This window comes from Sciurus vulgaris (assembly GCF_902686455.1).
Source record: "Sciurus vulgaris genome assembly, chromosome: X".
In the NCBI taxonomy this organism is placed as follows: domain Eukaryota; kingdom Metazoa; phylum Chordata; class Mammalia; order Rodentia; family Sciuridae; genus Sciurus; species Sciurus vulgaris.
Genome location: NC_136471.1, coordinates 94366962 through 94383875, shown reverse-complemented (window position 1 = coordinate 94383875; position 16914 = coordinate 94366962). Strand labels below are relative to the sequence as shown.

At 40.6% G+C, this 16914-nt stretch overlaps 1 protein-coding gene across 1 annotated transcript; it reads right to left on the bottom strand.

The window, feature by feature from the left end:
- Positions 1 to 6910: 6910 nt before the first annotated feature.
- AKAP4 (A-kinase anchoring protein 4) lies at positions 6911 to 14574 on the bottom strand (the record flags this gene model as incomplete). Its single annotated transcript, XM_079123584.1, has 5 exons — positions 6911 to 7066; positions 7665 to 9785; positions 12597 to 12698; positions 13403 to 13453; positions 14479 to 14574. 5 exons carry the CDS (start codon positions 14572 to 14574, stop codon positions 6911 to 6913), a joined length of 2526 nt encoding a protein of 841 aa, XP_078979710.1.
- Between the last annotated feature and the right edge of the window lie 2340 nt (positions 14575 to 16914).

Below are 16914 nucleotides of genomic sequence, written 5' to 3'. Positions count from 1 at the left end.
TGAACCCTGTGAGAGAATGTGAACTCTTCATCTGCACTGTGAGCATGCATTTTGAACGTGATCTCTTTTTGCACTTGGGGATAATTCCAGCTCTGAATCCCAGCAGCTGTGTCTGCTTGCTTTGGAGGATGCCTGTTGCCTTGGGTAATTTTCCAACTTCTTCTGGGGCCATGGCCTATGCCAGCAATCGCCTTTGAAAACCCCTACCTATCCCCCAGGCTGGATTCCTTCCAGCCAACCATCCACCTCACCTAGAGGTTCCTGTTGCTTCCTAGATGTGTGTAATCTATTCATGTTACTATACTATGCCAGGACTTATCTTGATATGTTGCATTATGAACAAGGTCTTGGCATTCTATGAAGTAGTAGAGAGGAAGCTTTGGAGTCTGATTGTGTTTTGTATTCAACTTTACCACTTCCTGTGTGACTGTGGAAAAGTCACTCAGCCTTTCTGGGCTACAGTACCTCATCTACAAAATAGGATAATGCTGGTACCTATTTCATAGGGTTGTTGGGAGGATTAAATGAATCATAGTGAAAACCACCAGGAAGAAAGCTTGACCCATAGTAAAATATTTACAAATGTTAGATATTATTATTATTATTTTGTATTGAAGTTTTAGTGGGCACATTTAGTCATTATGCTCAAACATTTTCACTATAATTAACTCTTTTTTTTGGTATCAGGGATTGAACCCAGTGGTGCTTACAGTGGGCCACAGCCCTAGACCTTTTTTATATTTTATTTAGAGACAGGGTGTCACTGAGTTGCTTAGGGCCTCACTTAGTTGCTGAGATGGCTTTGAACTTGCAATCCTCCTGCCTCAGCCTCCCAAGCCGCTGGGATTACAGGTGTGTGCCACTGAGCCCAGCCATTATAATTAACTCTTGATGTTCATAACATTTCCAGATAAGTAGATATGAAAGATATGGATTAGCATCCCACTTTTTGAGGTGGGGAAACTGACACTAGGCTATAGTAAGTGAGATTGTCATGTTTAATGGCAAATTTTCTGATTCCTGTTCAATGTTATTCTTTCTCTGGGAAAATTGAGATAGGTAGATTATTACCTATTCAATAAGCAATTGTTGAACAACTGCTGTGTGCCAGACCTTATGCTGGACACTGAGAGTACAGCAGTGGGCAAGACAGACAGACGTGTATGCTCCAGAAATTACCATTGTAGTGGAGGGAGACAGTCAATAAGCAAGTAAATTATAACAAATAGGATATATCAGTCAGTGTGATAAAAATAAAACAGGATGGTGTGATTAAAAGTAACTGAGGGGGATAATGTAGTAAAGGAAGATTTTTCTAAGGAGGCAACTTTCCTGACAAGAAGGAGTTGAGCTAGAGACCTTATCTTGGTTATGCGACTGGGACTTTGGAGGAAAGTTTTTTTTTAAAGAGGAGGCACCCAGGCTCCTAATTCTGGGTCACCAGAGACAATGGAAGGATCAAGAAGGAGGACTGCAAGGTGCAGGTGGTTCAGAGTCCAAAGATGGATGATAAATTGGACACTTTCTGGAAAGAGGCAGGAGAGCAAAGAAATTTGTGAATAGTGGAAGGGAATTTTCTTTTTCTCTACATATATTTATTAAGTTTATAGATTTTTTTGGTGTTGGGGATTGAACCCAGGGCCTCGCACATCCTAGGCACATTACTTACCAATGAGCTATATCCCCAGCCCTAAAAAAATATTTATAACTTTATTGAGATATGATTTAGATAGAATAAAATTCACTAATTTAAAGGGACAAGTTGATGAGTTTTGAGAAATACATACACCTATTAGGCAACTCCCCTGTGAAGATATATAGAATATTTCTGTCACCCTAAAATGTTCCCTTATGACCTTTGAAGTCAATTCCATTCACAAGGTATTGTGTAGACTATCCCTCACTTTGGGTTTGTCTGATGGTTTTTCATGATTCAAATGGGGTTATGGGATTTGGCAAGAATGATGCACAGGCGATACAACATGCTCATCACATCATATCAGGAGATGCGTGTCAGTATGTCTTTACTGGTGGTTTTAACCTTGTTCATCTAATTAAGATGTGCCTAGAGTATTTCTCCATTATCAAGTTATAAATATCTTGGGGGATATAATTGGAGACTATCCCATAAAGATTTAAATTGCCATTAAATAAGACCTATGTGTTGAATTAGAGAGTGTTGTTTTATTTTAGTTTTACCAGTCAGGAGCATGGTCTATTTTTCTACTTATCAGTTTTCCTTAATTTTTCACATACATGTTTTATATTTTTGTTCATTAATAAGCATAGATCAGGATTAGTAGGGAGATAGTGTGATAGAGTGGTAGGTATTGACACGAGGCACATCTGGATTTAAAGCCAAAATTTCCCGCTTACTGGTTGTACGACCTTGTGAAAAGACTTTAAATGTAAACCTCTAAATTCTCACCTACAAAAAAAGCAGCTAGTAAACCAGGGTGTGGTGGTGCAGGCCTATAATCCCAGCTACTTGGGATCACAACCTGGGAAATTTAGCGAGACCCTCAGCAAATTAGACCCTGTCTAAAATAAATAAAAGGGCTGGGAATGTAGCTCAATGGAAGAGCATCACTGGGTTCAATCCATAGTACCAAAAACAGACAAAAAAAACACCTTATCAAAGGCTGGGGATGTATCTCAGTTGATAAAGTGCTTGCCTAGCATGTGCAAGGCCCTGGGTTCAATCCTCAGCACCACCAAATTAAAAAAGGAAAAAAAAAAAAAAACACCTCATGAGATTTTTGAAAGAACAAAAGCACCTGGTAGTATCTGGCATTACCCTTTCAATGAAGGTCTGGCTGGGCGGCTCTAGGAAATAGGAATTCAGTGGGTTCTTTTAGATTTATTTTCTGTTCTGACGCTGCAGAGATTGTAGTGAAGGGGGACTGCTGAAAATTTACATGTCTGAGTCACTGGGGAGAAAGCAGCTGGGATTGTTTTAGTTGATAGCAAATTCTTGTAGTTTGCCAGTATCTTCAATCTTGTCCCTTTGCAAAGCTCATTTATTACCTCTGGTATTTGGGGATTATATTTTCATGAATATACAAATACATCATTTGCAAAAGTGACTTTTTTTCTGGTAATGGGGATAGAACTCATAGGTGCTCTTATAAACTGTACTACCTTCTCAAGACATTTTTATTTTCTGAGACTAGGTTCTCTAAGTTTCTCACTAAGTTGCCCAGGCTGGTCTCTGACTTACAGTCCTCTTGCCTCAAGCCTCCTGAGTTGCAGGGATTATAGGAATGTGCCACCACATCTGCCTGGCATTTTTATTTCCACCTTTCCTATATTTTCACTTATTTTTCTTCTTTCATTATTAGAACAATTTTAAGATAGAATTTTAACAGGGGCAATTTTGTATGGGATTTACCTAGGAAGAACTTTAGTTAGGAAAGATGTCCTCTTATGTTTAACAAGAAAGAAAACACTGAAACACTCCCATGGTATTTTAAGGCCTAGGTAAAACTTTGCTTTGTTTTTTTCCTTTGCTTCAAATTTTATTTCCTGGGCTGGGGTTGTAGCTCAGTGGTAAAGCACTTGCCTAGCCCCTCTGAGGCCTTGGGTTTGATCCTCAACACCACATAAAAATAAAATGAATAAAATAAAGATATGGTGTCCATCTGCAACTAAAAATAGCCTTAAAAATTATTTCCTGTTTTCTAAACTTATTTATTTCCTTCCTAAGTTTTTATTTTATGCATGGATGGCAGTTTCTTTTTTGCAATGATATAAACAGGCTTTCAGGGCAACATATTCTCTAAAATACTGCCTTGGCAGCCTCCCATTGTTACTCTTGTAAGTCTTACCAGTGTTTCCTTTTGCCTCATGCTCCATATTATGGCTTGGTATGGCACTTTTACTGATCTATATTAAAACGTTTTTTCTGTGGTACTAAGGATGGAACCCAGGGCCTCATATATGCTAGCCAAGACCCTACCACTGAGCTACATCCCTAGCCCTAAAACTATTTTTTGCATTGTGGGGGTTTTGGCATTATTTTGAATTTTTAAAATAATGCGTTGAAATATTTTTATGTCTGAGGGTTTTGGCCCTTGAGGCCCAAATTACCTCCCTTTCCTTACCCCACTCTAGTTCTGGCTCTCCGATGACCTCTCAGAGAAGTTCTTCTCACAGTTCCCTTCTGAAATGGAGGCCTGATGTCAGAAAGCCTGAAACTGTCAAGGGACATCAAGCCAATTGTATTGCCTGCCAGGAGAGAATCATGTTTCTCCTTTCTTTTTGCTCCTGCTGTCCCTTTCCTACTATATGTAGGGGTCTCAGTTCAGCATAAGTCCTTGTCCATTTTCAATTGCTGGCATTGAGCATGGCCACATTGCCATTGGGGTGCCTGGGATTGCATCTCATTTACAGAGGTTAAAGGTCAGGTTCTCTCTCTCCAGGAATATACCCCAAGGACTATTGAGCTCCTCCAGACCCTTGTCAGGGGCCTTGTAGCCCAAAGCATTCCTTTCTCTGCTGGAGTCTGTCAGTTAGCTCTGGCAAAAATCAAGTTTCCTCACCCTAAACTTACCTCATCCAACACAAGGTTTTCAGAGAAATTATGGAAAAGAGCCTTGTTCTTCTAATCCTCAGATGTCAGAACTGAAGGGTCCTTAGAAACCATCTTTCTCCAACCCCCCTCATTTAACAGAACTTATAACTTCCTTTGCTCTATTTGCAAATTCTAAGGAATCCCCAAGGCTGTTTTATAACAAAAATCAGGAGCAAGGTAAGAGCCAAGTTAATCAAGGAAGTAAACTACTATGGGACCCAGCTGTGCTTGGGAAGGACTGAGTCATTAGAAATGCAGCCCTGGTCTCTGGATTTGTTTATTAAGGATTTTCTTCAAGGGCAAAAAGGATCTGTGTTGGCTCAACTCCAAAGCTTTGCACTGGGATAGGGTGGAATTGGAAAGGGTTTGATTAGCTTTCAGCTGGACTGGAGAGTTTGAAAGGTCCTGTTTTGAAGGGACCTGCCTTTTTTTCTGACTGACCCAGGCATTGTGAAGTTGGCAGATTTTACCTGTCTGCCTCTTAACTTCTCCAAAAAGTACCTCTCTGGATCCCCTGCTCTGAGGATCCTGCTTTCAGTTCTGAGAATCAAGAGAGTGCCCCCAACTGTGTTAGGACAGGCTTTGGGAGGTACAGCTTCCTTTACATTTGTAACAAAAATCCACCCTTCCCCAAACACCATCTCATTGATTCCTGAGGGGAGCAGTCAAAACAGTATGACAGTAATTTTTAGCTACATTTTACAGATGAGGAAACAGGTCCCAAGTGGTAGGACTGCCTAAGACCTTGCAGCTAGTAAGAGGCAAATCTTTCATGTTTGAATTTAGAGGGACACCATATTCTGTGCTTGTTCTACTAAGCCACAGCACCTTGAGGTGTCAAGGCATGTTATCAGAGCACTTGACAAGCTAATAGAAGGTCACAAGATTGAATCATTCTCTTGGTCTGATCTGCAATGAACCCTAGCATCACAAATGATTCCTGGGGAGCACAGAACACATCTAGGAATTGTTGGCATCATATCTGCTATTATTCTCCCTTCCCCACACCATTTTACAATTCAGATTGTCTGTGAACATTCTCACCAGTCATTGGTCTGTTATTAGCCTGTGAACTATTTAATAATAGCTCCCCCACCGTTTTCTCTCTCTCCTCCTTGCTTTCATGCTCTCTGCTCCTGGCTTTCACTCTCTCTGATGCGTGCGTGTGCTCTCTTCTCTCATTTTCTCTCTCTCACCCTTTAGGAAGACACTCTGCCTGTTTGCCTAACAAAATTTCTTGTGAGTTCCTGTGTCCGAATTGGTTTCTGGGTACTTTCAGGAACATAGTGCTAATCCCTAAGGGACATTGGAATTCATAACAGAATTTTCCATCTGGTAGCTTTAAGTTCTTAGAAAATTCTTCCTCCAGATTGGTAAAAGAAGATAAGGAAATCTCATTCACTGAAGGAAATTTCTTATCTTTACTTATACATGGGCTTCCATTTTTCTGGGTAGTACTTAGTGCCAAGTGCACTAAATACTGGGGTGTGTCTGTGGGCAAGGCAGGACAATGTCCATGGGTAACACTTTCTAATTCTTTTTTTTTAACTTGTCAATGGACCTTTAATTAATTAATTAATTAATTAATGTATATGTGGTGCTGAGGATTGAATCCAGGGCCTCACACATGCCAGGCAAACACTCTACCACTGAGCCATGATCCCACCCCCATGGGTGACACTTTCTTCCAATTGTTTTTCATCCAAGCTAGCCCATCTGTACATTTTTTTGTCTTTTTTGGGGGGGGAGCCCTTGTGGATGGAACCCAGGACTTAGTACATGTGAGGCAAGTGCTTTACCACTGAGCTACATCCAGCCCCCATCTGTACACTCAACAAAGAAAACTGTGTCTTTTGAAATTGGAAAGGGGATTATCACGTTAGGTGTGTAATTCTGGGAGAAACAGAGAGGTCACTATGGCAAAACTCTATGTAGACTGTGAATCGAGATGATTTAGACAACCAGATTACTTAGGGATTTGCATCAGGGTTGTATTATTTTGTCTTAAGTGCACAGATAATATCCCAGAATGAAATTTGGACACAAGTCCAGTGCTGTATCACCAGCCCTGGAAATTGAACCCATTTCCTTCTCTAACCTTAGATATATTTGATAAATAAAATGATGACACTTTTTTTTTGACTTTTTTTAATTCACGTTCTTGCCCAGCCAGGGCACCCTGTATTTGTACAGCGTAACTGCTCAGATGTTTTGAGAAGTACAGTCATGTATTGTGCAGTTTACTAGCCTGATGGTGGGGTGGCTTCAGCTGGGTTGTAATGCTACTGGGGTGGGGGAGAGGGAGTAAGATGGAGAGGAGTCCGAGGAGTTGTTAGCCTACAGGTTAGCCAGAAGCCAGTCTAGCAGTTGCTTTCTAGCCATGTTACCCACAGCTTCATCCAGTTGTCGTTCCTTGGCAAACTTCATGACTTCCTGAAGAAGATCACCTACGCTGTACCCTTTCTCTGCTGCCTTGGCAGAAACTTCAGGAAGCTGTGGAAAGAGCAAGAATAGCTTGAGTCATCTGATGCTTTTTGGAGGAATGACCTCTGCTGGATAAAGTGAATTCACATCCAGTTCCCACCCCTGCACCTTCTCACCCATGATTCTAGGATTAAACTTGATTCTAGGCTTGAATTGTGTCAGATACATGATGGGAAGCTGATGACGTGTCTTTCCTTTTCCTTTGAACCTTCTCTAATGGCATAGATCAAAATGCTAAAGGTACTTCCTTTTTGTGCTTCAAAACCAACACTGAAATCAATCAAATTCACTAAATACTTCTCAGTGGGTTCTTGACCCTGAAATGAGTCTGTGCTGATTGCTAGGTTAAGGTTTGGGGTTGCCTTCCTAAAAACATTTGAGGTGAGGATGGGGTAGGAAGGATTGCTTGGGATCAGCTAATGGAGTAAAAATAAATTGACTAAGAGTTTGATTTCTTTGGAATCCATCTAACATGGGAAATTAACTGTAGTGTGTGGAGGAGGAGGGAGAGAAAGAGAGTGAGAGGATATGTGCATAAGTATGAATGTGGGCCTCCTGACTTCTGCCCATTTTCTCTCTCTCTTCTTGTGCTTTGATGGACACTTACCTTCTCCAGTTGTCCATCATCATCTCCCATGAAATAGAGCATGGGCACGTTAAATTGGGAAGCTGCAATCCACTGCAGGACAGCCTGGAGCTGCTTCTGCAAGTTACTTGTAGAACATTGATTGTTAACAATGACTTCAGGTCCAGGAGAATCTTGACAATTCTGTGACACTGCAGCTTCATAACCACATCTGGAGCCAGCAAAGTTGGAATTGTTTGCCAATGCTGCTTGTTCTTCTAGCTCAGCCAGGGCTGCCCCGTTGTTGCTATACTTGGCCATGATCAGGCACAGCTTCATCACAGATTCAACCAGTTGATCTATGAACTGGCGGTTCATTTGCTTCATCCCACACATAAAGTCCAGTTCTGGATTGTCCTGGCATTGCTCTTCTCTCTCACATTTCTTGGACATGGAAGCCATTTTGCTTCTGGGTTCAGAACGCTTGTTTTCACCATCACATAGATCATCACAGCTGAAGGAACTCTCATTAAGCAGTTTTTGAATCAGTGACAGAACGATGTTTGACATGTCAAGCTTCTGAGAGTCCAGCTGTTGATTATCCTTCAGACAAGAAGGCCCAGGAGTTCCACGAGATTCAAGATGTTTCATTGAGAGTGTTTTTGCACTTTGGCCTCCTCCACACTTTTCATATTGGGCACTCTGAGCCATGTAGCCCAATGAAGATCCGGGGCATTCATCTTCAAATGTATCTTTGCCCTTAGCTTGTTGTGTTAAATGGTATTGGATCAGCATAAGGGCAGATACGATCAGGTCCTTGGCCAGTGAATCGGTGGAAGGGCTGATTCTTTCTCTTTTATCATCTTTGCTGGCACATAGTTTGCTAGCCATCTTGCCTTGATTTCCTTGCTTCTGGTTCCACATGGTGAGACTCTCCTTGAGGATATGTTCACTGACTTTCTCTGCACTGGTCAATGGTTTGCAGGGGTCTGGTTTCATTTTGCCTTTGTCCTTTCCTTTCATCTCAGCTTTCATTGCTGAGAATTCAAGGCTCTGATTCTTGCACTTGGGATCATGTGATCCAGCTTTCAAAGATGCATATGACAGAGACTGAGACTTAGTTTCCCTCTTCTCCCCAAGAAGGGCACTGACCAGGCGCTTCAGCATGGCCTCCATGATGTCTGCGGCATTCTGTTTTCCATGGTTGAACAGGTTCCTCTTAACAGCGGAGACAAAATCTGAGTCGGTCATCAGGACTCCAGTTATGTTATGCAGGTTTTTCATGCAGGAATCAATCAGATCAGACACGATTTCCCTGGTGTGCTTTAATAACACCCTCTTCAGGACCACACAGGCTGGAATTGGCTTCCCACAGCTATGCACTTTCAAAGTTTTCATAACAGAGACCATCATGTCAGATGCCACCTGATTTGCATAAACCATGAGCCCCTTGCTGATGGATTCTGCAAATTCTTTACTATCTCTTGGGCACATCTGCTTTTCTCCACTCTTGTTTTTGTTGCACAATTCACTGTACAGAAAGGTTTTTCGGCCATCCTTGCAGTCTTCCCCAGTACCACGCATTTCTGCTGAGGTTAATTCTACAGCCTCGTGGGCCATTTCAGAAGCAATTTTGCTTACAGCACTACGGGGACTGTTTTTTCCTTTGTCTGCGGAGGGTGGATACATTAAATGGTGAAGACATTTGCTTCCACCTTCCAGTTTTTCCTTGATTTCTTTACGTGCCATCTGGATTACCAGGGAAGACAGGCGGTTGACATAGAAGGAAAGATCATCCATGGAACATTCTCCGTCAGGGGAAATAACAGCCCTCTGTGTGCTAGGGGACTTGCCTGGAGGAGTTGAAGGACTTTGATTATTGTTGGTGTTTTTGGCTGCTGCCATTTCTAGACATAGGCTTTGGGGTCTGTTGGCCATGTAATCCATGTTCACGTGATCAGCGTAGACACTGTAACAGTTCTCAGAAGGTATTTTGTGATATTCACCATCTATGTCTCCTACTTTATGTTTACAGCTAGAGGCTGAGGGGCTTAGTGCATGTTGAAAACCCAAGGCATACTTCTGGAGGTCATTGAGGAGCCAGTTGAGGACACTTATGGGATCAGAAGGAGCTTGTTTGAAAAGGCATACAGATCCCTCGGTCTAAAAAAAGAACAACACCTATCCTTAAGAATTTGGGTAGGCTACTTATTTGCCTTATTTTATTTAGAAGATATATCTTCTAAAATGCACCAATTATGGGTTTGATTTTTTTGGAATTGCATAGAACCAGTTATATCCATTAATACACATTCAAACAAAAATGGCAACAACCAAAGCTCAGAGGAGATACATTTGTATATTTAACTATACACAAGTGTGTTCAACATGTTTGTCAATTTCCTGAGTTTGTGCTTGACTCAATATGTGAAAAAGGTGTTGGCATAGCTGGGCTTGGTGGCACAGGCCTGCAATCCCAGCCACTTGGGAGGCTGAGGCAGGAGGATCGAAAGTTTGGGACCAGCATCAGCAATTTAGCGAGGCTCTAAGCAAATTTGTGAGAACCTGTCTCAAAATAAAAAAGGACCAGGGATGTGGCTCAGTGGTTAGGTGCTCCTGGGTTCAACCCCTTTTACAAAAAAAAAGTGTCAATGTAGCTGGCACAGGCCTGTAATCCCAGTATCTTGAGAGGCTGAGGCAGCAGGATGCTTACAAGTTCAAGTTGAGCCTCAGCAACTTAGTGAGACCCTGTCTCAACATAAACATTTTTTAAAAAGGACTGGAGATGTAGCTCAGTGGTAAGGTATCCTTGGATTCAACCCCCAGCACACTCCTTCCCCCCCAAAAAAGGGTCAGTATATCTGTTGTGTATGTATATGTAGGTCAGTAGAGAAATTCAAGTGTGTGAATGTCTAATAGATGTGAGATTGTGTCAGACTATTGTTAGTGTGTGAAAATGTGTCAGTGTGTACATGTGTGTGCATATGCATGACATGTATAACAATGTGTTGACATCATTATTCATTGTTCATGTCTACTATATAGGTTACCATGTGTATGTTAGTATATTTGTACATGTCCGTGAATATCAAAATATGATTGTGTATGTTAGTTTATCTCTGAATATGGTGTCAACTTGAGTAATCCACCTGTTTATGATATAAATTCACTATGCATCATGCAGTTATAAAAGAATTTAGGTGAAAGCTAAATTTGCATATTTATGTATATATTCATTAATAAGTAACATATTAATATGATAATGAATGTGTGCAAATAGAAATATATGTAAATAGGTGATTATATAACAACTGTGTATGTTAATTGGGTATCAGAGTTCATGTTATATCTATATGCTATTGTCAGCATTTGACAATATGTGTGTCAGTGTTGCTCATAGTTTGGCATTGGATTATGCATGTGAATAACATTAGTATGGCATTGCATTTGTGTCAGTGTGCATATCAATGCATACAAGTGTATTATCAAATATGTGCCCTTAGTATAAATTTGTAGGTTTGTATGTCAGTATGATTGTGTATGAACATATAGAGCATTGCATAGATGTGTTTATATTTGTGTCTACGCCAATACCTGAGTCTGTATGGTCACCATGTTTTGATCAGACTTGTATGTGTATATTTGTGAATGTAAATGTGAATATAGGTGTTTATGTGTGTCACATGTGGCAAGTCACTACATCTGACCCTGTATACAGTTGTAAATGTGGTTAAATCTTGGTTTATGAATAGGTTAGTATATTTAATTTTGTTATTCAATGTGTTTGTAAATGTCAACTGTAACTAGACATGTGTCATTGCTTGGATAAATTATACATAAATATATAAAAATGTATATGTTGGTGTGTTTTGCTTTGTATACATTCATATGTGTGCATCTTCACTGTATGACTGAATGTCCCTGTTTGAACATAACATATACATGTTATGTTCACATCTTAAGCTACTGCTGCCCTCTTTGCCACCCTCTTTGCCTCTCCTTTGCTTCATCTCCTCTTTTTTCACTGAATTTCTGGAAATGAGAGGTCATAATGAGGGAAGTTTTTGAAAATGGGCTTAAGTTACACTCAAGGCAATCTACACTGTATGTTGGAAATATGGGCTGCTCACCAGGTATAATTTATTTCCTTTTTTAAGACTCTAAAATGGAGTTGAAACCCCCCCCCCCCAAAAAAAAAAAAACCTGTTAGAATGCTATGTAACCTGTTTTTCTTCCTTGGGGGTCACTCCCCTCAAAACAAATTAGTCTGGGACCACGAATGAGCCTAGAGGCACAGAACAGGAAACATTTGACTCCTTCACACTAAAACCAAATATCCTGTTCCAATACCAGTCTCTGCAGGCTTGTAGGAATGTAAGGGTGACTTATGTGCTCCAAATTCCCTCTCTCAACTGAGCCAAAAAAACACAATTTGAAATTCTTACCCACCCCCCCAAAAAAAAACCAAAATTAATTTTGTGTGTGACATTAGCATTCTAATTGCTTCTAACTTGAAGCTACTCTCTAGTATGGGTAATCTCTTAGCCAATAGGGTGGAGACTAGGCACTTAGTTGTTATGAATTCTGTTTCATATCCATTTTTCTTCCTTGTTGAATGCTAAGCAATGTGGGACACACAAGTTCATTACAAGTCATCATGGAACATGGCAAAAAATTTTGTTTATAAGCCCATATCTTTGTTCAGATAAGAATGGAAAGATTATGTTTGGAGTAGGTACTTCGAAATCAGGAGATGGTATTCCAAACCTCTATGATTGATGAATGTTGTTAAGTATCTAGGTGTTGAACTTACCATAGCCCTGAACTTGTCCTATGTGCTCTAGAATATCACAGTATTCAAATCAATGAGTATTTTGGACAATAGTTTCCTTACCATCTCTGAACCAGAGTCCTCAGACTCAATATTGGGGCCCTAGGAATTAAGAATGGTGGAATCTCAGAGCCCAACTCTACCTTAGACTGGTCTTGCTTTTCAGTGTCCTTGATCACGATAATCTCCTTTTCTTCCAGACTCTCCAGGTTTAAGTCACCTTCTGAGCTGCAACCAGCAGCACCCTATGGAATTAAAGGGTGAGATTCTTAACAAACAGTTGCCTTTTCTTTTTTTGTTGAGGTGGTGCCAGGGATGGGACCCAGAGGCACTTAACCAATGAGCCACATCTCCAGCCCTTTTTAAGTTTTATTTAGAGACAGGGTGTTGCTGAATTGCTTAGGGCCTCACTAAGTTGCTGAGGCTGGCCTTGAACTCATAATCTTCCTGCCTTAGCCTCCCCCAAGCCGTAGAGATAACAAGGGTATGCAACCGCACCTGGCAACAGTTGCCTCTTGAGACTTCTTTAAGCTGTCCCCTTAGGTTACCACTTCAAATCATGAATGTTATATCCCTTTCTATGTCTTTTTGTCAGAGAGATAGGCTTGTAATGCTAGCTAGTCTTTGAAGAATGAGACCAAGTTCCTTCCACAATTCTTGTCTCTATGAAGATGCTAACAGGCCATCAGTCTCAAGAACCATGTTCGATTAGTCACCACATGTTTTGACAAGTTTTGTTTAAAAAAATATGTGACTTCTAAATGAGGTTTGGTGTCAAGAGTGACAATAAATTCCAAATTGGGGACCCTATGCTCATGAGAATGATAGCATTTCACTTGAGTTCCCTCTGCCTTTCCACCCTCTGCCACAATCTCTCCCTTTCCTCATAGTTCACTGATAACCCTTAGCATTTTCCCAACCTCTCCAACTCTGAACAGAAAATACTCACCTTGGAATCTTTATCTTCCACATTCAGGGTGGACACATCCACAAAGCATATCTGCATCAAATTAGGAGGATGAATTTAGATAAACTCTAGTGAAAATGCCATAATTTCTTTTTCTTGGAGGTGATAACAACACTTACCTCATCGGGTTCTTGTGAGGAATAACTGAGATCTTGCGTGTAAAGCTTTTAGCAGAATATGGCACAAAGTAAGTACTCAATGAACATTAATATTGTGACTATTATTATGTAAACAGAATCTTAACACTCCTATATTTCCTAAATGAGAATACCAACCTATCACAAGCCCAAAGGACAATATATACATATATTAATTGAGAAAACTGAGAAGTGATTTGCCCAATTGACACAAACTCTAAGATGGAGAACTCCATTTCCCTGGCTGCTTGTGTAGGACACATTTTACCACACCAGTATTTCTCAAAATGTGACAGTTTTACTATTGATGATGTCAAAGATTTTAGGCAGTACATGGACAGACATTTCCGTGTTGAACAGGTGCATTGTACTTAAACCTCAAACCTGTGAAATTATGGCTAACATTGCTTAGGGTGCTGGTCATTTTAAAAGTGTAAATCAATTTTAGAACATCACAAGGAGCACATATTAAGTAGATAGTATGAGTGGTATTTGATCACTTGATAAAAAATGTGAAATATTTTGCAAATCACTTGAATTTGGGAAACAGAGTCAAAACTATTTGAAATGTTTTTTCCCTCCTGAGATATCCTAGTGTAACTTATTGGGAACTAGGCAACATTATGACTTAAGGGGTCTTATGTAATAGAGGCTGGTTACTAGGCAACTATCACTCCGCCCACCCACCAAGTTCTTCCTTGGCCTCCCTTCCTATCTCATTTACTTCACTCTTCATCCTTCCCCTCCAGATTCATCCTTGTGTAACGTCTATGTGTACTGTCCCCTGAAAGACCTTACTGAGCTAGGGTGCTTGAAGAAGTCACAGTATTAACTTCCATGAGTTTATCTTGGATTCCCGTGAATCTATACCCATACGCCATATTTTTTCTGCTCCTTGGTGGGAGTAGTTTTGTATCTTACCACTTTTCGGTCCTGATCTTTACGTCCAGTTGGGCTGTAGAGATCTACCTTGCAGACACCCCTGCGGCTGTGTAACCAGTCAATATCATCAGACATCTGGAAAGGGAAATTAAATATGAGATGCTGTTTTTAGAAACGGGGTCAGTTTCTTAACAATCTCTGGAAAGGATCCTGAAACATCTCTATTTCAAACAGGTTTAGGCTAGGAATTGAGGGGAGGGAGGGTGAGCAGTGGGGAAGAATCAAATGTAATTTTATTTTTGAAAGAAAAATTAATCTGTTAACTTCCTCAAACACCCCACCCCACTTCCCAACCCCGCCTGGAGTTAAACATAGGAGAAAATGGCAGAAGACAGTGGTGGATATTTTGCTATGTAAGACCAGTTAAGAACTCAGTAGACTTGGTATCGGGCTTGAATTTGATTTCTTTTTAAAAATTCAAGAGAAACTTCCTTCAGAATTTAGACATTTTTTCTCTAGCTCTTCAAAACAGTTTCACATTCTCTTCTTCCCTTCTGCCCTCTCCCCTTCCTTCTCTTCCCTCCCTCCCTTTCCCCCTCCTCCCTTTCCTTCCCCTTTCTTATCTCCTTTCTCTTCCTCCCTTCCCTCTCCCTCCTTCCCTCCCTCCCCGCTTTTCCTCCCCCTTTCTCTCCTTCCTTCTTTCTCTTTTTTCCTTCTTTTCCTCTCTTTTTCCCTCTAGCCCAAACATTTTTTGTAACAGCTATTTTGTAATGGGTATCCTTTCACACGGTAATACTATGTTTCTACCCCTTACCATCATGGTCAAACTCCCAAGATCTTCTTGAACTTTCCCTTGGAGAATCACTATGAAGCCTTGAAAAAGTTATAGTAAAGGACTTCCCACACCCTTGGAAGAGGAAGTTTCTTTCTCTTATTCAAGAGCTAGTGAACACTAGCCTAGAAAAAGAGAAGAAGGCAGAGAGGTTCCTCATGTGATTTGGATACACATTCAGACTAAATTCTAAAAAAAAAAAAAAAAAAAAGTAAAAAATAAAATTTATTAACTCATTACCTTGATATATAAGACTTCTTCTTGGACCTTTGGCCGAAAATGTGCCACCCCGATGGGAGATGTGCCCCTTTAGATGGAACTGGGCAGTGCCAAGTTCTTGGGCACCTGCACCTGGCTGCCACCCCCGGTCAGCTGTTGGACCAGACTGAAGGGCCAGGCTTTTTCCTGCTGGTTTTAACCCTGGGTATGACATCAGGGTTTATTAGGTCACAATACCTGATGCTATGGTAACCTAAGTAAAGGCATGGTACACTGGCAAACTTGGTAACCTTTTCACATCAAACACACACCAGGCTGCCTGCTGTTGGACAAAATGTTTTTCATTATCTCTGGAAGGGTACACATATTTCTCTCACATTTTCTCCAGTTCACAGACCCTCAAAGTCACCTCTTTACTTTTCTTATTAGACTTCCAGAATAATCTTAACACATTAGTTATCAATTTGGTGGAGGACTGCAGTTTCCACATATGGAATCATCACTGGCCTTTAAAACAAAGTTTTTTGTCCACATTTTAGCTTATTTCTCTTTGAGTTCCTTACTAGAGTATCAGAGTTATGTGGCAAAAGATCTTTGGATTTATGTTGAAATAGAAATGCTGACCAAAGGTTTTTCTGAGTATCCCAAATAAAAATCATGAAAACAAAGTTGGAGGCTATCTTAGCAGCTTCTGTGGTTTCACCTCCCCCTTTAAGATTCCCTCTTAGCTAATCAAAAGTAAGTCAGAAGAGCTGGATATGGCAATGGATGCCTGTGATCCCAGCAACTCTGGAGGATGAGGTAGGAGGATCAAAGTTTGAGGCCAGCCTAACCAATTTAGTGAGGCCCTCTCTCAGAATAAAAGTAGAAATGACTTGAGTTCAGCTCAGTGGAAACCCCCCGTCCCCCACCCCGTCTCAATCCCCAGTACCAAAAAAAAAAAAAAGAAAAAGAAATAAAAAGTCAGAAGATGCCCCTACCTTTGTAGTATGAGAGTAGGCTATTGTGTAGGATCTTTGGATGGTATTTTCTTGTTGGATTAGATGTTGTGATGACTCTTCCACTCTGCTTCAAGATGTTACGTCTTTCCTCAACTCTCCATACTCTCCTAAAGCCTTAACTGCCAGCTGGTACTAGAACTTCAACTTCATGACATGGCAGTTTCTATAGAGAACGGTGACAACATAAAGTCATAGCTTTATTCTTAGGATTCTAGGCACTCTACATTGTCTAGCAAGCTCTGACCTTCACCCTGAGACTTAAGTAACCCACAGGATCAATCTTTCATGAACGCCTCAAGCCATATAAAAATTTAAGACCCCCTTATTGTTTTAAATTCTGACCAGTGTTTATTGCTATTTACAGTATTTTTAAAGAAAATTATTCAATATACCTTGAGATGTTTTCTGGTTAGCCCCAGTTTG